Source organism: Sardina pilchardus, chromosome 20 (assembly GCF_963854185.1).
Source record: "Sardina pilchardus chromosome 20, fSarPil1.1, whole genome shotgun sequence".
Taxonomy (NCBI): Eukaryota; Metazoa; Chordata; class Actinopteri; order Clupeiformes; family Clupeidae; genus Sardina; species Sardina pilchardus.
Window position 1 is genome coordinate 19,514,301 of NC_085013.1, and position 21,653 is coordinate 19,535,953.

Consider the following 21,653-nt stretch of genomic DNA (forward strand, 5'->3'; position numbering starts at 1 on the left):
GTCTGCTGGGGCGACAGGCAGCCGCGAGCGAGCGAGCTAGCGAACGAGAGAGCGGACACAGAGCGTCAGAATTGACTCCTCAAAGGGCTCCAGGAAGGGGGCGGATAAATAATCAAGTCCAGAATGTGCCGGAACAAGGGGGTGCTATTAGGCCATAGCACCTACGGTTTGTATAAACTGCCATTACGGTGAGATGTTATCACCGCGCGCTTGGAGAGGCGTCGGTGGTGGTACACAGACGAGGGTTTCACTGTGCCTACTGAGCGAGAGCTCTGTCTCCAGCCGCTATCGAAAGGAAGAACAACAAGAAGTGAATGTGAAAGGAAATCTGGAGGGAGAGATGCCAGTACCCTCGAGCATCTTTCAGCACATTGTAAATCTAGCGCAGTAAAAGGAGCTTGTCCATTAAAATTTCGCTGCACTCCAAAATTTAACTATATTTACTATTGAATAAAACCTTCAAAATTGCTCAGAGGCAAAATGATAAAAGTTCCATATATTAGAGGGGGGAAAAAAATTCAACTCAAATGAAATCTATATTAACAAAGCTTCAGAATGGCAACAGTCCTTTTAATATGGTACAAAGTGCTTAGGGTGACCCACAGAAGAACTGACTGGCTCTCTAAAATCGATAGTCTCCATGTACAGTATTGCATTCCCGCACTGACGGTTTTTCACTTTGTTCTGAGGCCTAAGATGACAGCCGACTTTATTGAGGGGGAGTTCATAGAACATTGCATTGTGGGTAGAATTTCCTGTTTTTGTAAAGCCACATCCTTGCCTGCCACTGGCTTTTCCATGATTTCTATATCGATCTACATTTGTTTTTTACAAAAGAAGGAAGCTTTTTCCATTCGCACACCATCCCTTTCATGGAAATTATGCAAAAACACAGCCTTAGAAATCCATGAATGAAGAGTACAAATACATTGTTGTGTGCTTTTAGGTAATAATGTATGGAGTTCATGACCTTGTTGTGTACATTAAGTTATGGGAAGACTATCATAATAAAAACTACTAGCCGCGGCTTATACATTGATTTTGCAAAATGTCTTCATCTCTGAGTTCAATACACAGGGGCAGTTAATATGGTATCATTATGGTTTTGGTTCTGTAACACTTGCATAAAACACTGTCCTGCGGCTTATACACACAATGCAGCTAATACACAGGAAATTACTGTATGCCATTTCCATTGCATTAATTATTCAATAGAATAAAACATCAATATCTGTTTATTTTCATTCATGTTTCCTGCCCTCTGCTCTAACACCTACAGTAAGAGCAGTACACTACTTCACATAATAAACACTTATCTGCAACGCAACAGATGATCTCATCACCTAACTCCAAACACTACGCTGAAGCTTCATCACCACCCAACTCCAAACACTACGCTGAAGCTTCATCACCACCCAACTCCAAACACTACACTGAAAACTCCAAACACTACGCTGAAGCTTGATTGCTCTGACGTACAGTAGGAGCTCCAGGTGTGCTACCTGCGGACACACACACCTGAGCCTGAGCAGCCCCTGGATGAAGCCCAGCCAAAGCCCCGGGCAGACGGAGGAATCATCGGCCCTAATTCTCCGCGTGGAGGCACTTGCTCGCTCAGACGCCTGGGCCAGACGAGACGAGACGAGGTGCGGTGTGGAGAAGAGAAGTGCGGGGTGGTACAGTAATATACTACTGCTGAGGGCTACGGGGAGCGAGGGAGCGGGTGGGCGGGCGGATCAGCGGGCGGGCGAGAGGCAGACAGACATGATTTAAGAGCTCCGCTCATGACAACGCCAGACTGACACGTCTGTGAGAAGAGCTCAGAGCTCAGAGCTGGGCACAGGGTCAGACAGCCAGAGCAACACACACACACACACACACACACACACAATTAATACAGGACAAGAGAGGAACATGGATCAGAAAATATAGATAGAGTTACATTGATAGATAGACAAATAGATAGATAGATAGATTGAAAGAAAGAGAGCGAGAGCGAGAGAAAGAGGGAGAGAGATTTGACAGTGTGAAAGAGAAAGAGAGAGAGATGTGACCGTCTGAGAGAGAGAGAGGTGACATTCTGAGAGAGAGAGAGAGAGAGAGAGAGATGTGACAGTCTGAGAGAGAGAGAGAGAGAGAGAGAGAGAGAGAGAGGAACTGAAATGGGGAGCAGACCCTTCGCTGATGTAGTGGTCCCCAGTTGTAATTTAGTGTTAATCGTCACAGTTGTTAAGAATTTGACACTGCCACAGTGCCAACCGCCTCTCCACTGATATGATAACAAAGACGGGAGGCCAAAGAGAGCAGCAGAGGCAGGGACACAGAGGGGTAGGGGAGAGAGAGAGAGAGAGAGAGAGAGAGAGAGAGAGAGAGAGAGGGAGAGAGAGGGAGAGAGAGGGAGAGAAAGAGGGAGGGTGAGAGAGAGAGAGACAGAGGGAGAGAGGGAGGGAGGGAGGGAGAGTGAAAAACAGTCTCTGCTTTCCATCCGCCCAGCCTGCCAATGAGAGGGAGCTTTGGTGAACATTTGAGCACTCCTTCTCTGACTCACAGCGCTGAAGTTGCATCCCTCTGGATGTCAGGGAGAACTGCTGTACCAGTGTCAAGAGAGAAGGAGAGAGAGAGAGAGAGAGAGAGAGAGAGAGAGAGAGAGGGAGGGAGAGAGGGAGGGAGAACGAGAGAGAGAGGGAGGAAAAAAGGGAAGACGATAGGCTGTCCCACTTAACTTTTGTGCTCTGATGTCACAAACACATGACCCTGCTTCTCCAGTAACGGCACTTGAGAGGGAAAAAAAGCGCATTTTAAAGCTTACACGTTTTTGGATGGTGAGAATGTTTCATTCCCCTCACAAACAACCACAGAACCACAAGTGCGGTGCAAGATTTTTCCCCAGGACGACAGGAGGGAGCCACTGGGGCCTAAAGGGTTAATGAGCGTGGGTCAAGCCCAGTCACACAGCCCCAGCAACCCAGTAAGTAGCCTACTCTTTAACCACACTCACTCTCGTACTGTACATACAGCAAATTCTGCTCCATCCAAAGTTTTGTGCCGGCTTTTTTTTTCGTCGTTTTAAAAAAAATATTATTATTATTATTTGGATATTTATTTATTTCCAACTTGTGTAAGGCATTCTTAGCATCTGAGCTTACTGTACGTGTCATTCGTGAAATTGAGTGCAGAGGGTAGCAGATCTCCTCTTTCTTTTTTGGTCGGGGGAAGTAACCATAATCCCTGATATGGTCTGTGTCCTCAGTTTAGGACTTCAAAGGTCATAACGACCTCAAAGGGAGAAATATCCAGGGAGGATAACCACGCGTGGCTATGGCATCCAACAGCCTATTCAGTTCGGTGACTCCATGTCAGCAGAACTTCTTCTGGGGTAAGTGCTCTGTTCGAGTTCAGCAAAAAAAAAAAAAAAGAAAAAAAGAACTATTTTCATTTTGGTGTGCAGCGTGGTTCAGGCTCGGGTCACTCAGGAGCACCGTTCCGCCGAGGCACCGGCTCCGGGGTCAAAAGCCAGTTACACACGTCTGATCATATCTACGGCCGAGCAGAAAACAAAAAGCCACTTCTGAGAGGTTAATAGTTGCCGTGTTTACGTTTGCAAACATGTTAAGAAGCTGACATGTTTGTATAACTTAAAACTACATTTGTGGAATGAACAGGAGAGCAGCAGCGGAAAAAAAAGGCTTCGAACGTATAAACATTCACTCTGTTTCAATTTACAGACGCACATTAAAACAAGATGTGGGAGGGAGGAAAAAACGCTCTAAAGAGGTGCAGGAATAGTTTTATATTATGTGTGGGATCTGGTGTGTTCGAATAGGCCGGTGATTTGCTGGGCCAGCTTAACAGAGTTATAATGTCTGAATGTACACATATTAGCCCATGTGAGAGACATTTTCTTATACACATGTGTGTGTCTGTAAGTCTCTCTTCTGGAAATCATTGAGAGTCTTTATTTTTCCTGAGCAGCCTAGTTTTGATTTCTGCCTTTACAAACAAGACCAGGAAGCAGGCATCGGAAATAAAATTCTTGCTTGAATGGGGCTTTTTATCAAACAAGATGGGTGGTGGCGTGTCGGAGGCAGTTTTTGTAGACATCATTTTAGCAGAAAGAAAAAGAAAGAATTTTGGAGAAATCCTCAAACTATTTTAGCAAGACAAGAGAGAGTAAAGTCAGCTGAAGTGATAAAAATGTGTCAAATGCAGACACCTTAACAACAAACATGCCAAAAAGTATGCATAACCGGAATGCTTCAATTTGAAATATCAAACAAACTCAAAATATCAAAAAGTACATGAGGAAACCGAATCTATTTTGAAAAGTCAGAGTAGATTTATTTCAAACACTTATGTTAGGCTGTAAAGTCAAAGCCTCCTTTATGGTCATCCTAAAATATCTATATGAACATATACAGAGTTGAGCATACGAGTGTATTTCATATTAAACTCACGAGGTCAGCCTGCTAAATAATTTGGACACCTGTGAAGTCTCTGCTGATTAGCGAATGAAGATTGTACTTACAGCATTTTGGCTATGACATCCCTCATGTTATGCCCCTTACGGCGTGCCAGGGATTGTGTGGACTTAGAAAAGTCTTGCCAGTAAATTCAGAGTGAACTGATCAGTGCGGCGTACATGGTTTTGTCATCACTGTCCGCTTACATCAAGCCATGAGTGAAGGTGTCACCACACCATGGGGAAAGCCATTGAGCCGTGAAACTCAAAGCTACCGCACTGCGTTTGACCAGAATAGATTCCAGATATACCCCCCCCCCCCACCAAAACCAAAAATATAGCTGAAAATATGTGTCAAAACGCAAGGGCTTGCACCACAGGAGAGAATGTAAAATTAATGTACTGGAGACAGAGCAAATACAATGTTCTGGAATACAGCTTTATTGGTCACTGAAGCAGACCTGAGACTAGCTCTTTTATGACATGTAACAAGTCGAACAGTGAGGGGAAAAGCGTCTAACATTAACAACCTAACCTTTCCTCATGCCATAATGCCAAAATATACTTGTCATAGAATTATCTCCACAAGGCCCGGAGATAGGGCAGTGTATGCGCAGGCTAGTCCTTCCTGGACTTGAAAAGACAAAACAAATCCTCCTCAACCAACAGGAACATTCAGTGCTTTTTCTGGTTGTGTTCAACAACGACGTGAATTGATCTTGCAGTTCATTAGAACTACTGGTCTGTTCTTGCTTTTTACAAACTGAACGAAAGGACTCTCTCTCTCTCTCTCTCTGCTAGCCTGAAACAAGAACTACTGGCTAATTCTGCAAGACATACTTATGTCAGCAGTAGCAAAAAAAAAGAGGGAGAGAATTTCAACTTCTCGACAGCACAGCGGAGGCAGCACATATCACAAAAAAAAAAGCATAACAATGTTTAAACAAACACCACAGAGGTTTTTTTTTTTTTTTTCACCCATTGCTAATCAATTACAAGCGTGTGCCTGGTATGGAGATCCATGTGCTTCTCATTTGGTGACCGTGGTGGTGGTCTTGCAGGGCTGAACAGCACGGGTTAATTCAACTAATTGGTTATCACAACTCGACTAGGCCAAAGGAAAACAACATTAACGGTGGGAAAGCGAGCCCGACGGCTGGCCTTTCACAGCAGCGGGTGAGGGACTGCTGTGGACTATTAGAGGTCTGGACTTACAGCAAGGAGCTGGAGGTTAATGAAACATAATGTCTCAAACCAAAACGAGAGCACACGTGCCCAGGGGGAGCAGGCGCTGGGAATGGGAACGGATTTCAGTTTCCTACGGCAACAGGTGACCAGGTCGTTCTCTTTTGGGTATTCTAGGAGCCCGCATCTAAGCTGCAACAGTTAATACGCTGACTAGAGTGTGTGTGTGTGTGTGTGTGTGTGTGTGTGTGTGTGTGTGTGTGTGTGTGTGTGATTACTAGAAATAATGAAGGCAGAGAAGGTTATACCTGTTAGATATCTCTCAACAGAACCCATCAAGTGTGGTTTACAAGGGTGTGGGTTTGGGAGAGCATGCGTCCCTCAGTGGGTTATTGTGGGTTTTTCTGTGTATAAGTTGGTGTGTGTGTGTGTGTGTGTGTGTGTGTGTGTGTGTGTGTGTGTGTGTGTGTGTGTGTGTGTGTGTGTGAGAGAGAGAGAGAGAGAGAGAAAGAGAGAGAGAGAGAGAGTGTGTGGTGTACGAGAGAGAGAGAAAGAGAGACAGAGAGAGAGACAGAAAGAAAGAGAGGAATTGTAAGAGAGAAAGAGAGACAGTGCATGTGCAAGTGTGTGTGACTAAAAGAACTTACAATGCTTTATATCAACAAACGTTAATTTGGAATGGTGTGGACAAATACTTAATCACATTCAGTTGACTTTGGCCTTCACATCAAGACGGGCAGCTGCATGGATACATTTCTATAACTTTGCATATTGGCAGCACTGGGGCTTGGAATAATACTCTCCATGTGTGGCGCCCAGGACCTACAGTACGCCTCCGCATCTCACCGCTCACACAGAGACCACATCGACTCACTGGGAACTCTGCCCCTACAATAGCAAGAGCAAACGCAATATGGAGGCCTACACACATTGTCTTGTGCTTGGTGACCTGTGATCATTTACAAACAATTAAGTCATGTCATGTATCAAACTCTTTGATAATTGGAGAGGGGGGGACGGGGGGGTGCAGACATGAAGGGCATACTGTAGCTACACCACACAGCTTAACACCTACAGAAAAAAAGAGAGTTAAAAACACTTAAAAGAGAATGAGTTGAAAAAAAAAAAAACTGAAAGAATGGAAGAGGAACCCGATACAGACAACACTGTCGAGCGCGCTCATTTCTCAGCGTTTCATACGAGTAGAAAAAAACTTCAAAGTTAGCCAGCTCTCCAAACAGCCCCCCTAAGAAAAGACCAACACCCTACTATGTGTCATTGGAAGCATGACTTGAATTTTGCCAAACAATGCTGGGTTACTATCCTCAAGTCAAATCTTTTTTTTTGTTTCAAATGGATATACATGATGAATATAAATGTCTATGTTCAACTACCTGTACTAGTTTAACCATGAATTTAACTACATGCTCAAAAACTGTGTTATTTTTATCAATTAATCAAGAATGGATAGACAAGTACAAGCAATATTTATATATGTAAAAATAACAATTAACAATCATTTGTCAACTTTGAATTTCTGTAATTATTGATGTTTGTTAAATATTATACTTGACACTGTAGCAACAATATCCAGATAAATGACAGCAATACCTATAAAAGCAGTAGGCTAAAAACTATGCTGAAAAATCCCTAGTGTCTTTCTACTGAATTTAACATTTGAGAGATTGAGAGAGAGACTAAAATGTTTTATAAGCACATCAGATCACTAAGCCTGTAACATAAATATACTGAGCGTCTTAAAAAAATAAATACCATGTTCAACAGAGAGGTCGGGCAGATCCAAGCTTCACACAACTACTGAAAAACAATAAATAGACCAACAATAGTTCTAAACGAAGCGCTATGTCGAAATCCAGTCAACAAACCATCAGACAAGCCACAAAACCATTCATCAGACCACTTCGTGCCAAGCGTTTCTCTCCAAGTGACACACTACAGTTCAACGAGACTCTGAGGTAAAATAATTCAATGTATTATAAATTAACAAAAACACAAATGATCCTTCAAGTGCCATCCGGGTGGCATTAAGATCAAAGCTGTGTTTGACAATCAGAATTTTTCTGTCTTTGTAAACATCATCCCATCAGTTTCCGACACATTTGCATTTTAAATGTATTCATTTAGCTGACACTCTTTTATCCAAAGTGACAAACAGAAGAACACAGAGGAATAACAGTCAAGCTACAGTTAGAAGACCTCAGCTAGGAATTACTACTGCATCAAGTCAGTGCTATTACCAGACACGGCAGCAGGCACAGTTCAGAGGCTCAGAGTAGCCCAGAACATCTCTGTACTGCTGCATGCAGTGAGTTTTCAACACAGAGAGAGTGTGCTTTAAAAATGGCCACGGCTGTAATTCAACACTGTGGTGTAGCCCATGTCTAAACTGAGACGGCGTGCGTTGTGAGTCAAGCGAGCGCGGGAGATGTCCCTAATGCCCCGCTACAAAACAAAACACACACCAACGGCAAGAGGTAACACACACCACAAAATGCCACCGGGAGTTAGTCAATCCCACTCGTGAAATTACTTAGTACATTTTCCACAAATTGAATAAGGATCAGGTTGGACATTTTGGAGACCTTTATGTATATTTTAACTGTATTGGGAGTGATTAGTTTTTCTGAAAAAAGAGCAAATGTATAACCTACCTTGATGTGCAATTTGGAAGAAAAAGAAACTAATATGAAATAAAGTTTTCAAAAAATAACAAATAACCTGTGGCTCACTGAATTTGACAATGGACCGTAAAAACACTGCGTATTATTTATCAGGAAATTCTATCAGGCACTAAGCATGGTTTCTGCCTCAGGCACTTTCGGGCAGAAAAACTGAAAATGTTCAGATAAGTTCGTCTGCAGTTTGCTGTTTTGATTCCACCATAATGAAGTGATTCCAAGAGGGGAGAGCCTCTGCACTTAACAAGGCTTTACCTGTTCTGCCTAACACACACACACAGCCAAAACGTTCCCCCCCTTATTGATTTAACCTTAGCTGGAATGTGGAATATTCCTGGAGTGGGGCATTGCTTTAAAATATTTATAATACGATACACACAAGGACTATGTGGAGAAACAACGTGCAAAAATGTTAAGAATGAGTTTGGCCGTGTCCAGTCCACGCCACGGGAGTATGGATCAGTAGTCAAGTCACCCAGCTCATCCTCTAAGCTCCACGTCCAGATCAAACATCTACGGCTTCAAAAAAACGCTCGATGCTTTGTGTTAACTCTCTTGGAAAATGTATACTCGAGTGGAAACAGTGGACATTTACATAACCGTTGTACAATAACAAGTGCAGAAAAAGCTAAAGCTGTTCTTAAAAAAAGAAATCAGACAAGAGCAGTGTCTGCTGGAGAGGTGTGGTGTGCTCCAGTACTAAGGCCATATAGTCTGTTGTCCTAGACGAGACAGCAGTCAGCCCCCTGTGGTAAATGTGACGTCACATAATCTCTGACAGCACATACATACTGCACAAGGGATGAGTCTGGCTGCTGACTAACGGCTCCCCTATATGATTACTGACCAGACACCGAGAGGGAGGGAGAGAGAGAGAGGGGGAGAGAGGGAGGGAGAAAGGGAGAGAGAGGGGGATGGAGAGAGGGAGGGAGGGAGAGAGAGATAGAGAGAGACAGACTGACAGACTGGCAGGGAGACTGATTGATTGTGAGACAGACTGAGAACGACGTGATGAGCTGACATTGAGCTGCTGTTGAATCATCTGCTATGCTGGTCATCTCGTGTGCCCGTCCCCACACGCTCCCACACGCTCCCCCCTCCGCCCCCCCCAACCCCCCCTTCGCCGCCGTGATGGACGCCTCCCCTCCAGTCTGTCACGCGTCACACCGGCTAAGGGCCGTGGATTAGCGCTCCTCGCACTGTAACCCGAGCCCGCCGATGACACCCCAGCGCCACGCTAATACAGACAGACCTGAGCGGGCCCCGCGGTGTCCATGTCCTCCCCGGGTGTGGGGGGGAAAAAGAGGACCTTAAAGGGGCCTTGCATGTGTGCGCCCCGCAGCCTGTATAGACACAGTATAGTGCACGCCAGGTGTCCAGTGGCGGCACTTTGTCACCTGAACACCACACAATCACAGACAGCTCTTCGGTTACTCGGCTGAAGTGTGCGCATCGTGTTGACATGTTGCTTCATCCAAGCAACTACACCTCGCTAACTAAAAGGCATAACCCCAAGCTAGGACAAACATCCATTACCTGTGGATGGGATTTACCTAGAGTCACTAGTACACTCTCGTACACTGTTCGAGAACAGAATTCATGACCTGGGATTCACAATGACTCGACTGATAACTTGCTGGGACAAAACGGACCACAGAAAAGAAAAAAAGAAAAACCCTGTTGTCCCATTTGTGGCCGTTAAATTAGCCGACGTTAATCCTTGTAATGACTGCAGAGATAAGAGAAGACAGAGATGCTGTCTGAGACGTAGGGACCAGGTAGGGACTCCTCACATCCAGACGGAGAGTGTCTTCGGTGTTCCCACACGTAGCTCTCCCATCCCACGGGAGTCACTGTGGACTGACCAACACCAGAGGCCCTCAACAGCTCCTCAAATTCAAACGGCCGTTGACTCATCCTGCCGGCACTGTTAGACTGGGGGGGGGGGGGGGGGGGGTTGCCACAGATACAGCACCCTACTCTGGCTTCTGTTTCAGCGCCTAGCGCGCGACTCGAGAGGGTGATAGCCCTGGCCATGTGAAGGTATTCTCTAGACTTCCTGAGCCAGCCTCGTTTGAGGCATAAATCAAGAGGACTGGAAGAGGAGCTGATGCAGAATTAATAAGGCTCTAGTCCCTGGGGAGACTGACTATTACAACTTTCCTCTTTGGCTTCAAATAAGCCTTTTTAAACGGAAAAACACAAAAACAATGGGGGGAATACAGGCACAGAAAACTGTTTTGATGGCAAAATTCTTTGGAAGCAACTTACCGGGGGAAAGATTTGCAGTTAGAGATGCTTAAATGATTTGCGTTCTTTTTTTTTGTTTTTGGAGGAAGCTTTTTTTTTGCTGACAAGATTCTATAAGGCACTTTGCGCTGTTTTCTCCTAGAACGTTCACAGTAAAGCACATTAATAAACATGACATGAAAATAGCACAATAACGAATATTCAATAAATAGGAAAGATGAGGGGGGGGTGAAATAGGTACAAACAAATCTGTACTGACGCATCTGAAACACATTCTCCGAATGAAAAGGGCAGGAATGGGAGAGCTTTTTAAAATATTGATCAAAGCCAAACTGCAGGAAGCGATAGGCATTGAATAACAGTTTGGAGTTACTTTTCATGGAATTTCTTTCATTTATCTGGGAGACTACACAGCACATGCTACTTTGTCAGTTCACTCTTAAGCATTCTCTCTCTCTCTCTCTTTCTGTGTGTGTCTCTCTCTCTCTCTTTCTCCCTGGCCCTCTCCCTCTTTCTCTTTCTTTCTCTCTCTCTCTTTCTCTTTCTGTGAAAAGTGATCTGGAAGGCATGTTTCTAATGAAAGTGTGTGTGTGTGTGTGTGTGTGTGTGTGTGTGTGTGTTCTATCACACTGCTTTTGCGCTTGCAAAATGGAGCAAGCAAGTTATGCAAGATGAATATCTTTTTCAAATGTGTTGGATTTCACACTCTCTGCCTCCCATAAAACTTTGCTTTGTAGAGCTCTCTGGTGTCTGAGAAACACAGGCAGATAGCACTGCAGCTAACCATATCAACTGATATCAACAGATCTGCACCACAATAACAAAAAAAAACTACAGAAAAAAAAAAACATTACTCCAATTTTCCACAACCATAAAAGTGAGAAGTTGATAAAACCCAACGAGAAGCCAAAAGAGTAGCGGAACACTCTGCCTGTCAGGAAGTTGTAGAGGCAGTGAATCATTTACGAGGTATATTTTGCCTTTTCATGAGGGGGATAAAACCAAGTAAACTGCTGATATGAACAGAAGCTGAATAGCATAGGAATAATACATGCACAAGTTGTGTGTGTCCCAACATGTCTGTGTGTGGGCACTCTTATATAGGTGTGTGTGTGTGTGTGTGTGTGTGTGTGTGTGTGTGTGTGTGTGTGATCAGTGAGAACAATAAGGGTTAACTGGGCAGTGCTCGGGCCCGCTGCGTTCTCAGCAGAAACACTGGAGTCGCAACACTGTGGTAAACAAACGCTCAATAGTGATGAGAGCCTCCTTTCAGTCCCCAAATTACAGGCTGGTTAACCAGAAAGGCCCAGAGCCAGCTCATTAGAGCTGTTTGCTTCCAGCGGGACCCGGAACAATCCAGCGTTTACCAAAACATTCAAAGGGCCCTCCGACAAAGTAAAACAGGGGGCTGGGCGAAGAGCAAGGAGCGCTTCCCTTCCCGAAGACGGTAGCTCTGGAAAGATACGCTGTCCATGCCCGCAAAGCATATGGGAGCCAGCAGCTGCTGGGCTGAGCAGCATAGCTTAGCGTAGCGTATAACTTCAGGCTCTCCTGCCTTAATGTACTCAAGCTTTGATTACAGTAAATGGGGGCGGGCTATAGGCAGCGCTGGCGTACGGGAAGTGAGGGGGCTGCTAGGCCCGAGACTTGACATGCCAAATCCCAGAGGACGAGCCAGAGATTTAACATTGTGTTTAATTACAGGGAGCAGGCTAATTGCTCTGGGGAAAGAAAATAATGCAGTAATGTTGTGCATCCAGCGAGCGTGTGAGTCAGCTGCTAAAGGGGGCTTTCAGTTTTGGAAACAACAGTCGTGTTGACGCGGGGAAGTGACACATATGTTTTTGTGCCATGTGTGATACGCCATTGTAAACAAGAGAGTAGATACAAAGGGGAAATTATTATCGTGACATTTAACACAATCGTTGGAATGTAATCAGACCATACAAGGCTCCTGAGAAACTCCCCAAGGGTAGTAACTCAGATCTGCCAGACAACACTCTTGAGCTGGCTTCATTAAAACTGCTTTGTCTTCCATACTTTCTTCTACAGCTTCCCCAGTGTGTACACTCATTTATTACATATTACATTTTTTACATTTTTAATATATTTACATACTTAAAAGTTAAAGGACCACGCCAATGTTCTGGGAAATTAGCTAATTTTCCCAAAAAGTTGGCGCGTTACTTTGGCATCGGATTCCCGTTCATAAGCCTACATGCCTACAATTCCTTAATTTCAGAGACAAATGCCGTTGTCAGATAAAGCACTGGTTCACAAAGAGCAGAAGCCTGTGGGTTTGTCTGAGAGCACCAAGAACTGTGTCTAGAGATTATGCAGAGGCATTCACGAGAGCGTGCCTGAGAGTGTGTGTGTGTGTGTGTGAATGTGTGTGTATGTACTGTATGTTTGTGTGTGCTTCTGTATGTGTGTGTGTGTGTGTGTGTGTCCATCTGCATGTCTCTGTGTGTGATAGTGTGTGTGCCTCACACTTGCATAATAAGGAAAAACAATAAGTGGTTCTAGTATGTCACAATGATCCTCCACCATCTGCAGGCAGGCCGGGCCGGGCAGGGCAAGGCAAGGCAGGGTGGGGTGGGGTGGGCCCGGGTGGGGCGGGGTGATGTGGGCCCGGGTCCTGGGCTGGTTCTGACAGACAGGCTCTCCAAACAGCCCGTGGGTGTAGTGGCAGCTGCAACACTCCTTCCCTCCCTCCCTCCCTCTACCTCCCCTCGCCTATACGCCCACCCCACTCGCTACACCCACCCCACTCGCTACACCCTCTCCACCCACTCCACTCCACCCGCCCTCCCGCCCGCCCACCCCCCCGCCTGCTTGCCCACCACCACTAATTACAGATAGGGCTGCTGGGACGTTTTTGTACCCCATTTAACATAACAACACCAAATACAGCCAATACCACTGCAAGTGCACGGGTCCCATATGGGGTCCCTAAGCTACGCAGAGCAAAGCAGAGCAAAGCAAAGCAGAGCGCAGGATAGAGTAGGGTAGGGTAGGTTTGGGTAGGTTACGGCCAAGCTATGATGTAGTCCCTCTAGGTCTGTTTATTTCTGGCCGTTATTAATTGCTTCCCAATGTGGCCACTTTAACGGCACCATTATGTTATGGGCATTGTTACGGCAAGGGCATTTTTTTTTATATATATATATATGCAAAAATTCAAGCTCCACTTAAAGTGAAAAATAAAACCACTGGAAAGTCTACTGTAAATAATACCAAATACCCAGAGGAGTCGTCTACATTTTGAAGAATTGCAACTTAAGTTACACATTTAACAAAAGCCTGATGCTACCAGGCAGACAGTTAAAAAGGCAGAGAAATGTGGTTCATATGAAGCCACAGAAATGCTGGCGTGGGCTTTGTCTGAGAATTTGCATTCTGTAGTATTAGCACCACAGCACAAATAAACAAAGGCCAAAGTCAACCGTGCATCTGCGCCAAGTTCACGCATTGCACAACACCTGAGCAATTCTTTTCATACCTTTATGCAGACTACACACTAATTACATGTCTTCCAGCCTATCTTAAGGGTAGAGTGACTGACTGGAGCATAACTGTTTAGGAACACACTATGTAACCATCAAAAACCTAAAACCGCAAATATGCAGTGTCACATCGCTGGGGTGGAAGAATTTCGTTTGACGAGGTAACCAAGAAATGACGGCCCCTGGAATGTACAGTACGGTGCATTCACCATAGATGCTATTATTAACTCGGATCAGGTTACGACCACAAGCAATAACACACTTTTGAAGATGGCATTATCTTACAGGCCATTGAGAGTAGCAAAATAGGAGGCCATGTTGTACGTACAATTATCTAACAGAAAGAGTGGGTAGAGAATAGGAGAGAGAGAGGGGAAATGGCAGGTAATGCAGGTTAGGGGATATATCTTTATGAGAAAATAGGCTCCAGGATATTCAAATGTTCATTAAAAACTTGGAGATTTCAGAGTGAGATCTCTCCATTGCTGTGCAAGCAAAGTGTGAGGCTGTAAAAGAACTTGACTGTCATGTATCCTGAAAGTATCTGCACATTTGGAGCGGGTGACCACAGAGTGAACAAGGGTTTAGAGGATGAGAGGGAACCTTAAAGTTTGGCTTGGGGAGGGAACCATGCATTGATTTCCATGCATCATCTCCGGTTGCATAGTCTGTGAGAAGCCATCGACCAGGGCGAGAACTAAACATGATCCGGCTCCTCTCGTGTCATTAATATCGGGGAGAGACGGCGGGCCCTCCCTTCCACAGCACTGCTTGCTTTACAGATGTAGTATAAATATTTTTTCAATTGGACGAGTGATTCGGAGAGAGGATGTCGGCTAGTCTAACCCACCGAGAGCAAGAAAGTGGAATGTTGGCTTTGTCCAAAAGTCTATATTATCCTTAGCACCTTCTTCACGGAGCACGGGATCCCCCCCGTCCAAAGTAAGCACTTTTCACACTGTATTTGAATATTACATATCAGGAGGCTTTGGAGAGCACTTTGAAAAACCACCTTTTTTATCACCGGCGCTGCTCTCTGAAGGATGAGGTATCGGGTGACGAACACTGGTCCCCCAGGCTTGAGCTGAGAGCGGTGCTGGGTTCACGTTAGCCTAACGGCAGCCTTGGTGGTGGTAGTGGTGGTGGTGGTGGTGTAGGTGGTGGTGGTGGTGGCCTTCTCTGGCGCAAGCGCACGGAGAGGCCAGCAGATACCTGACAGCCTGAGTAATTTCATACACGGGTGACAAAGGCAATCTCTGGCAGCCGTCCTGAGCAAATGCAGCTAAGCTCCGTGGTCGTTTCTGTCTTTCGTGTCAAATTAGCGGCCAGCTGCGCTGCTTAATCCCTCGCTAATAGCGCTGTTGTCATTACGCCGGCTATTGTTGCTAAGGCATTTACTACAGCAAAGCAGTTTTTGGCAGGGAGCACTGTGGCCAAACATGCTGTTTAAACAAAGAGAATAATTCCCTTCACGGTCTCCATGTTCTAGCAACGTGAGATGGTCCCCCTTTAATTGGCTAATAGGGAGCTTTTTGTTGGCGGCTGGAAGCAGAAACATTGTATTTGGGGGATCAGATCTGATTTACAGAAGGGAGGCTTCATTACTGCCGCTCTATCATGCTGGGGCAGGACCTTTGCAGACAGGCACTGAAAGAACTTGGCTCGGTGCGGCTTGCTGGATTTAACACCATTATGGAAAAAAAGCACAACACAAAAAAAAAATGCTCAAAGAGAGGGACTCTCAATTAGATCATTAGGAAAGTAAAACAGTAGCGTTCCCTTTTTTATTTTAAGAGGCATATTCTACAGTTCCATTTTCTGCTCCCATGAACCACAGAACTTCCTGCCATTTATAAGTCCAAGTGATCTCAATTAGGGACCTCCATGAAGGCTCGAGGCGGCAGACAGTCACGGCAATAGGAGCCAGAGGAAACCGTCTTTACATTTTCCTCCCCCTCGCTATATTCCAGACAGCCTTGCCATGCCCAAAGCACACATCATCAAAAGCACACACATGGAGAAATGTGCCATTTTTCTGTTCGAGCAAACATAAAAATGTCACAGATGTATTCGTTATTGCCGTCAATGTGGATGGGGCTTTTTTTTCTGACTTTCTGTAGAAGGGGGGAAATAAGATTTATGACCCTTTGTGCTTTAGCACATTTTTTTTCTCTCTTTTTTTCATGTGGCTACTCTTTCCGTACATGTAGTCGATGTAGTTTCATTGATAATCGGCAAGCAGAAAGGACACAAATGACGCAAAACTTAGGAGTAATTGCAAAAGAAGGAGTGATTTGCAAAACTTTCAAATAAACAGAACCCAAAGGTAAATAGAGGCAGTGGATTGCTTTAAGCTCTCTCTACGAAGCAAGGAATATAATGTCTCTACATCACCATTCTGAACGGCAGAGAGCCTGCCAAGGATGGAATGTAATCTCTGCAATTGGACGGAATTTAGGCTCCATCAGAAACGCTTCTCACAGAAAGCTATAATTAAATGTCTTGCAAAATATAGGACTGCAAAATGGAGCTCTTTCCGGAGTCTTGTGTTTATGTACTTTTCATTTCAACAAAGAGAAGTTTGAGGGGAGAGGACAAAAAGTGTTTGTGCATTTTGTCACATAATCTCCCCTTAAAAATAAATACAAGGTTCACATGAATCATGCTGTGTTAGAACGGACCCTGGATATTATTTCATATGGCTTAAATAGTGCACACTAAATACATCACAGACTTTTCAAATGTCAAGCGACACGTGCAGTACCTAATTAATCACTCTATTATAAGTTTTAGCACTTTTGTGTAGATTTCTGTGCTTATTTCTGCCCTAGATGTAATACATTACCACTTTCTTACTTGTGACTAAAAGAAAGATTAATGCTTCTTGCAGTCCCGTGTTTTACCTAGCATATATGCAACACGGAATCTTTGAAACCTATTTGCAACTAAGAGTACGAAGGAGCAAAACGTAAACATTGCTGGGACTCAGCGTAATAGCTTATGATGGAAGGCATGCAGCTGATGCTAGATGGATGACAGAGGCTAAAGCTGCAAGAAATATGCCCCACAGGCAGCCCATGGCACCGTGACTCCTGGAAGAGAGTCCAGCCCTCTCTGGTGTGGGCGAGCACTCTCCTGCGTGTGAGAGACGACCACCCTTTGAGCTCCCTGATCAAGGCAGCAGCTACTGACACCGGCGTAAACATGCAGATAAATATGTGAGGGTGGGTGCATACAAATGCTGTACGCGTGTATACATGTATGTACGCATTTGTGTATGCATGATGCACAAGTACACACTGTATGTACAGTATGTTCACGTAAACATATAGACAGAGAGAGAGAGAGAGAGAGAGAAGAGAGAAGAGAGAGAGAGAAAGAGAGAGAGAGACAGAGAAAGAGAGAGAGAGCACGAGAGAGAGAGAGAGAGAGAAAGCAAGAGAGAGAGAGCACGAGAGAGAGAGAGAGAGAGAAAGCAAGAGAGAAAGAGAGAGAGAGAGAGAGCACGAGAGAGAGAGAGCACGAGAGAGAGAGAGAGAGAGAGAGAGAGCGAGAGAGAGAGAGAGAGCGAGAGAGAGAGAGAGAGAGAGAGAGAGAGAGAGAGAGAGAGAGAGAGCGAGAGAGAGAGAGAGAGAGAGAGAGAGAGAGAGAGAGAACGCACGCGCGGCTGTGTGAATGGCAGGGTGTGTAGTAGTGGGAGTTTCAGTAACTTACATCATGCTCTGAAGCTCAGGGATGAAGCTGGTGGCCTTTCCGGTTCCTCTCCCCGCCACGCCGCCGCTGCTGCTGCTGCTACTGCTGCCTGCCATGGGGCTGGCCGCTCGGCTGCTCATCTGCTACACACACAAAGCACACACGCTTTCATGTAGCACTCGTCTGGTCTGACGGAGAGCCGCTCATCAAAGCCTTGGCAATTAGAAAGCCACTTCACAAAGAAAGTGCTTCCTGATGCGTCAACTGACAAAGAGGGGGGGCTGAAACCTACCACATGTTCACAGAGGAGAGGGTATTAGTTCAACCTCAATCAGCAGTAAGGTGATGCAGTTGCTGTTGTAGATGCAATGGGTGCTTTAATATGCATAGCCATGTACCGTTTTGTACTGTACTGTAGGTACAGAGGCTTCAACATTACAAATAGAAGAGGTCAGATTTACTCTCCTGGAGATGGCATGGCACATGGCGATGGCACAACAAGCTTTATTTTCAAATTTGACTTTGGATAAATTAATGGTTCAAATGTGCAACAGTTCAGATGTGCCTAGTCTGTTGTGTCCACATGCCTAAAAAAACATAGTATTTAGATACACCACTTAAGCAAGTGTCATAATTGATCTTCATAGTCGGGTCCAATATGTTTAGAGATTCTGTTGTTCAGTTGTTTGTGTTGTTTGACTGTTTTGAACAAGAAATATGATGCGATGAAACACCATATCTAACGGATTCAGTGTGAACAGACAGCACTCAATGCTACTAGGCAGTCTGACACTCGCTTGCTGTTCGGATAAGCTATACAATAATATTTACTGTATGTCTGAATTGACCCACTTAGCTGCGCTGACCTCTAGGCCTACAGGCTACTGTTACAGGAGCGTGTCAACTTGCGAACTGAAATGATGAAAATATTATGCTAGCTAGTTAGCTAAGAGGTAATAACAGACATGTCTGTCTTAATACCTCTGGCAGCTCAGCAGCCCAACTTCTGGTATAAAGTTATGAACAGTCCATCACACTGCTGCCACATTTGTTTGGCATCAGGTGCATGATTAGATGGACAAAAGTTGGCTTGATATAAGTTTAGCTAGTTAGCTTGATACATTTTTAAATCAAGTGCTGTGTGGTATAGTCTAAAGAAGTCTTGCATTTAATACCATCATGTATAACAATAATAATAATCTTAATGAACATTCAAGAAAAGGGCTCTATGGGTATCTGTACTCAGCTCAAGATTCAACTACCATCCAGAGGTATAATAGAGGTATACTGTTTCAAGCAAAAACTGAAACTGAGTGAAAATGATGGCCATGTCATATTTTTATATATCACATATGTCTTATTGCCTCAGCAAAGTACTGCTCGGGGCAGACTACAAGACTATTTAATCTAAGACCTGACAAATAGCACTACATAATAAGCGTAAGGAGCTACATTGTGCCAGTTCCATCCCCGAGACTGTCAGAAAGACCTGGGGGCAGGGGAGTGAATGCTTCAACAAGGAACCTAACCCCAAACGGATCCCTAGTCACTGCAGTTTAAGCATGGCACCTAACCCCAAACGGATCCCTAGTCACTGCAGTTTACAGTTTTTCACAGTTGCTTGAACACTAAACCCCATTCTCTGAATCAAATTCTCAAATGCCTGAACACATTTGTTGAATTACTCCCTCTTTTGGCAAAACCATAGACTACTTTCACCCACTTTCACCCATTTTACCAAACTCATTAACCCTTTTTGCAAAACTCTAAACACATTGTGCATTCTGATGCACTTCTTAATTATATTGATAACCAAACAAGGCGGAAGTTGAACACAATTAGAGCACAGTTGTCTCCATTTGAACACTACCACTCAAAATTGATAACACTTGTGTCTAATGATGTGACAACCAATATAAGTCAGTTCAGAGCTGACAGAGACACAGGGGACAACAAGTGCGTGTTACAGTAGAAGTGGGGTACAAGGAAGAGGAGGGTGAAGGTAGGAGGAAGAGGATGAAGAGAAAGACAGAGAGTTCCAAGAGTTGCAATACTGTAAATGATGATATTTGGGCAACAATCATTGACCATGTTCTGGTTCATGGAATGCCAATGAGAGAAGCAGGACTTCATGGTCCAACCCAACATCAGTGGTTTCTCTGTGGCGTCAATACTGTAATCCAAAGATTCAGACTACAGAAGAGAAATAGCGTAAATGTCCATTATCATACAGTACAGTAATCACTGAACATCCACTGTTACACACTTACTACCCTTTGAGCTCAACTCTGAGAGAGTGAAAGAGCTGAGTTATCAGTATGTCCAAGTAAGTCTACATTTAGGCACAATACAATATTACAGTATTGCATACTTACAGTACTATCAGAGACTGTGGCATCACAGTACAAATCATATTCAGTACAGTATTGGCCTGTCTTTCTGTTCACTTACAAAACTATTGATTTATATCTTCATATAGGCTAGAGGATATGAGTAGAGAGTGATATAAGTCTTTATTCTTTATTTTCATTGTGATATTTTATTTTTCAAATTAGAATGAATACAAGTCCCCCAGGAGCCATAAACCCTGCCCTGAAAACTGTGTCTTCCATTGTTTGGTGTATTGTCTTATCACTGCTCTGCAGGAGTGCAATTTTGCCTGATGTGTTCAATGATTTGAGACCATTAGTTAGTTTTGAGCAAAGTTAAAAGTGTTTTGAGGTGATTGTTCAGTTTTGCAACAAGATTGAAGGGTTTCGAGAATGTAGTTTGAGAAATGAGTTTTGTGTTCACAGTTTTGAGAAAAAGGTAAAGAGTTCTGAAAAAGGTGTTCTAGCAATTGTGAAAAACTGTAAGCATGGCACCTAACCCCAAACGGATCCCTAGTCACTGCAGTTTAAGCATGGCACCTAACCCCAAACGGATCCCTAGTCACTGCAGTTTAAGCATGGCACCTAACCCCAAACGGATCCCTATTCCCTAGTCACTGCAGTTTAAGCATGGCACCTAACCCCAAACGGCTCCCTAGTCACTGCAGTTTAAGCATGGCACCTAACCCCAAACGGATCCCTAGTCACTGCAGTTTAAGCATGCCACCTAACCCCAAACGGATCCCTAGTCACTGCAGTTTAAGCATGCCACCTAACCCCAAACGGATCCCTAGTCACTGCAGTTTAAGCATGGCACCTAACCCCAAACTGATCCCTGGTCACTGCAGCTGAGGTGGCTGCCCAGTGGTCAGGATAGGTTTGTTCACTGCAAACAGATGTGTTAAATGCAGAGCGTTAATTTCCCTCAGTGACTTCATTAATCATCTTTAAAATATATATAAAAGTGAAAATAAATAAATGAATTAGGGTTGAGAGTTCACTAATATACAGTAATTTCCCGCGTATAAGCCGCATTGTATATAAGCCGCAGGGCAGTGTTTTATGCAAGTTAAAAAGAAACCAGACCATATTAACACCATATTAACTGCCCCCTTGTATTAACCTCATAGCTGAAGAAATTTTGCAAAATCAATGTATAAGCCGCGGCTAATAGTCGGGAAATTACGGGTATGTATAAGTAAACCATACAATTGATATCAATAACAATGATTAACTGTAGAACATAAAACGTTTTGTTTTGTTAAAGAGTGTCAGAATGCTACAGCTCGGCTCCACTACCTGCATCTATGCTTGTCAAAAAAAAGTAAACAGGAAATGGAGATTTACATTGCTTTGGCCTCAGTCAAATTACCTTCAGGTATTGTTACGCTTATGCACCAAGAAACCTGCATTTAGGATGTTGGGCAGGTGAGTGTTATGCCCCATGAAATTTATTTGCGCAAAATGACCCGGAGCACAGATGTGAGCCTGG

General features: G+C 44.3%; 2 protein-coding genes across 5 annotated transcripts in view; one reads left to right on the forward strand and one right to left on the reverse strand.

Moving 5' to 3' along the window:
* supt3h (SPT3 homolog, SAGA and STAGA complex component) overlaps positions 1-21,653 on the reverse strand; it is a 98,806-nt gene that overhangs the window by 72,567 nt on the left and 4,586 nt on the right. For 2 of the 3 annotated variants that reach the window (XM_062522616.1, XM_062522613.1), the window contains exon 2: positions 17,814-17,935. In XM_062522616.1, coding sequence (XP_062378600.1) covers positions 17,814-17,932 — 119 coding nt within the window. In that variant the 5' untranslated portion in view covers positions 17,933-17,935. The remainder of the gene's footprint in view (positions 1-17,813; positions 17,936-21,653) is intronic. The other variant, XM_062522614.1, reaches the window with a different exon arrangement.
* Positions 2,850-21,653, forward strand: part of runx2a (RUNX family transcription factor 2a) — a 51,978-nt gene continuing 33,174 nt past the window's right edge. The window contains exons 1-2 of one of the 2 annotated variants that reach the window (XM_062522611.1): positions 2,850-2,968; positions 3,251-3,376. In XM_062522611.1, coding sequence (XP_062378595.1) covers positions 3,319-3,376 — 58 coding nt within the window. In that variant the 5' untranslated portion in view covers positions 2,850-2,968; positions 3,251-3,318. Of the gene's footprint in view, positions 2,969-3,218; positions 3,377-21,653 lie in introns of those variants that run through there. The other variant, XM_062522612.1, reaches the window with a different exon arrangement.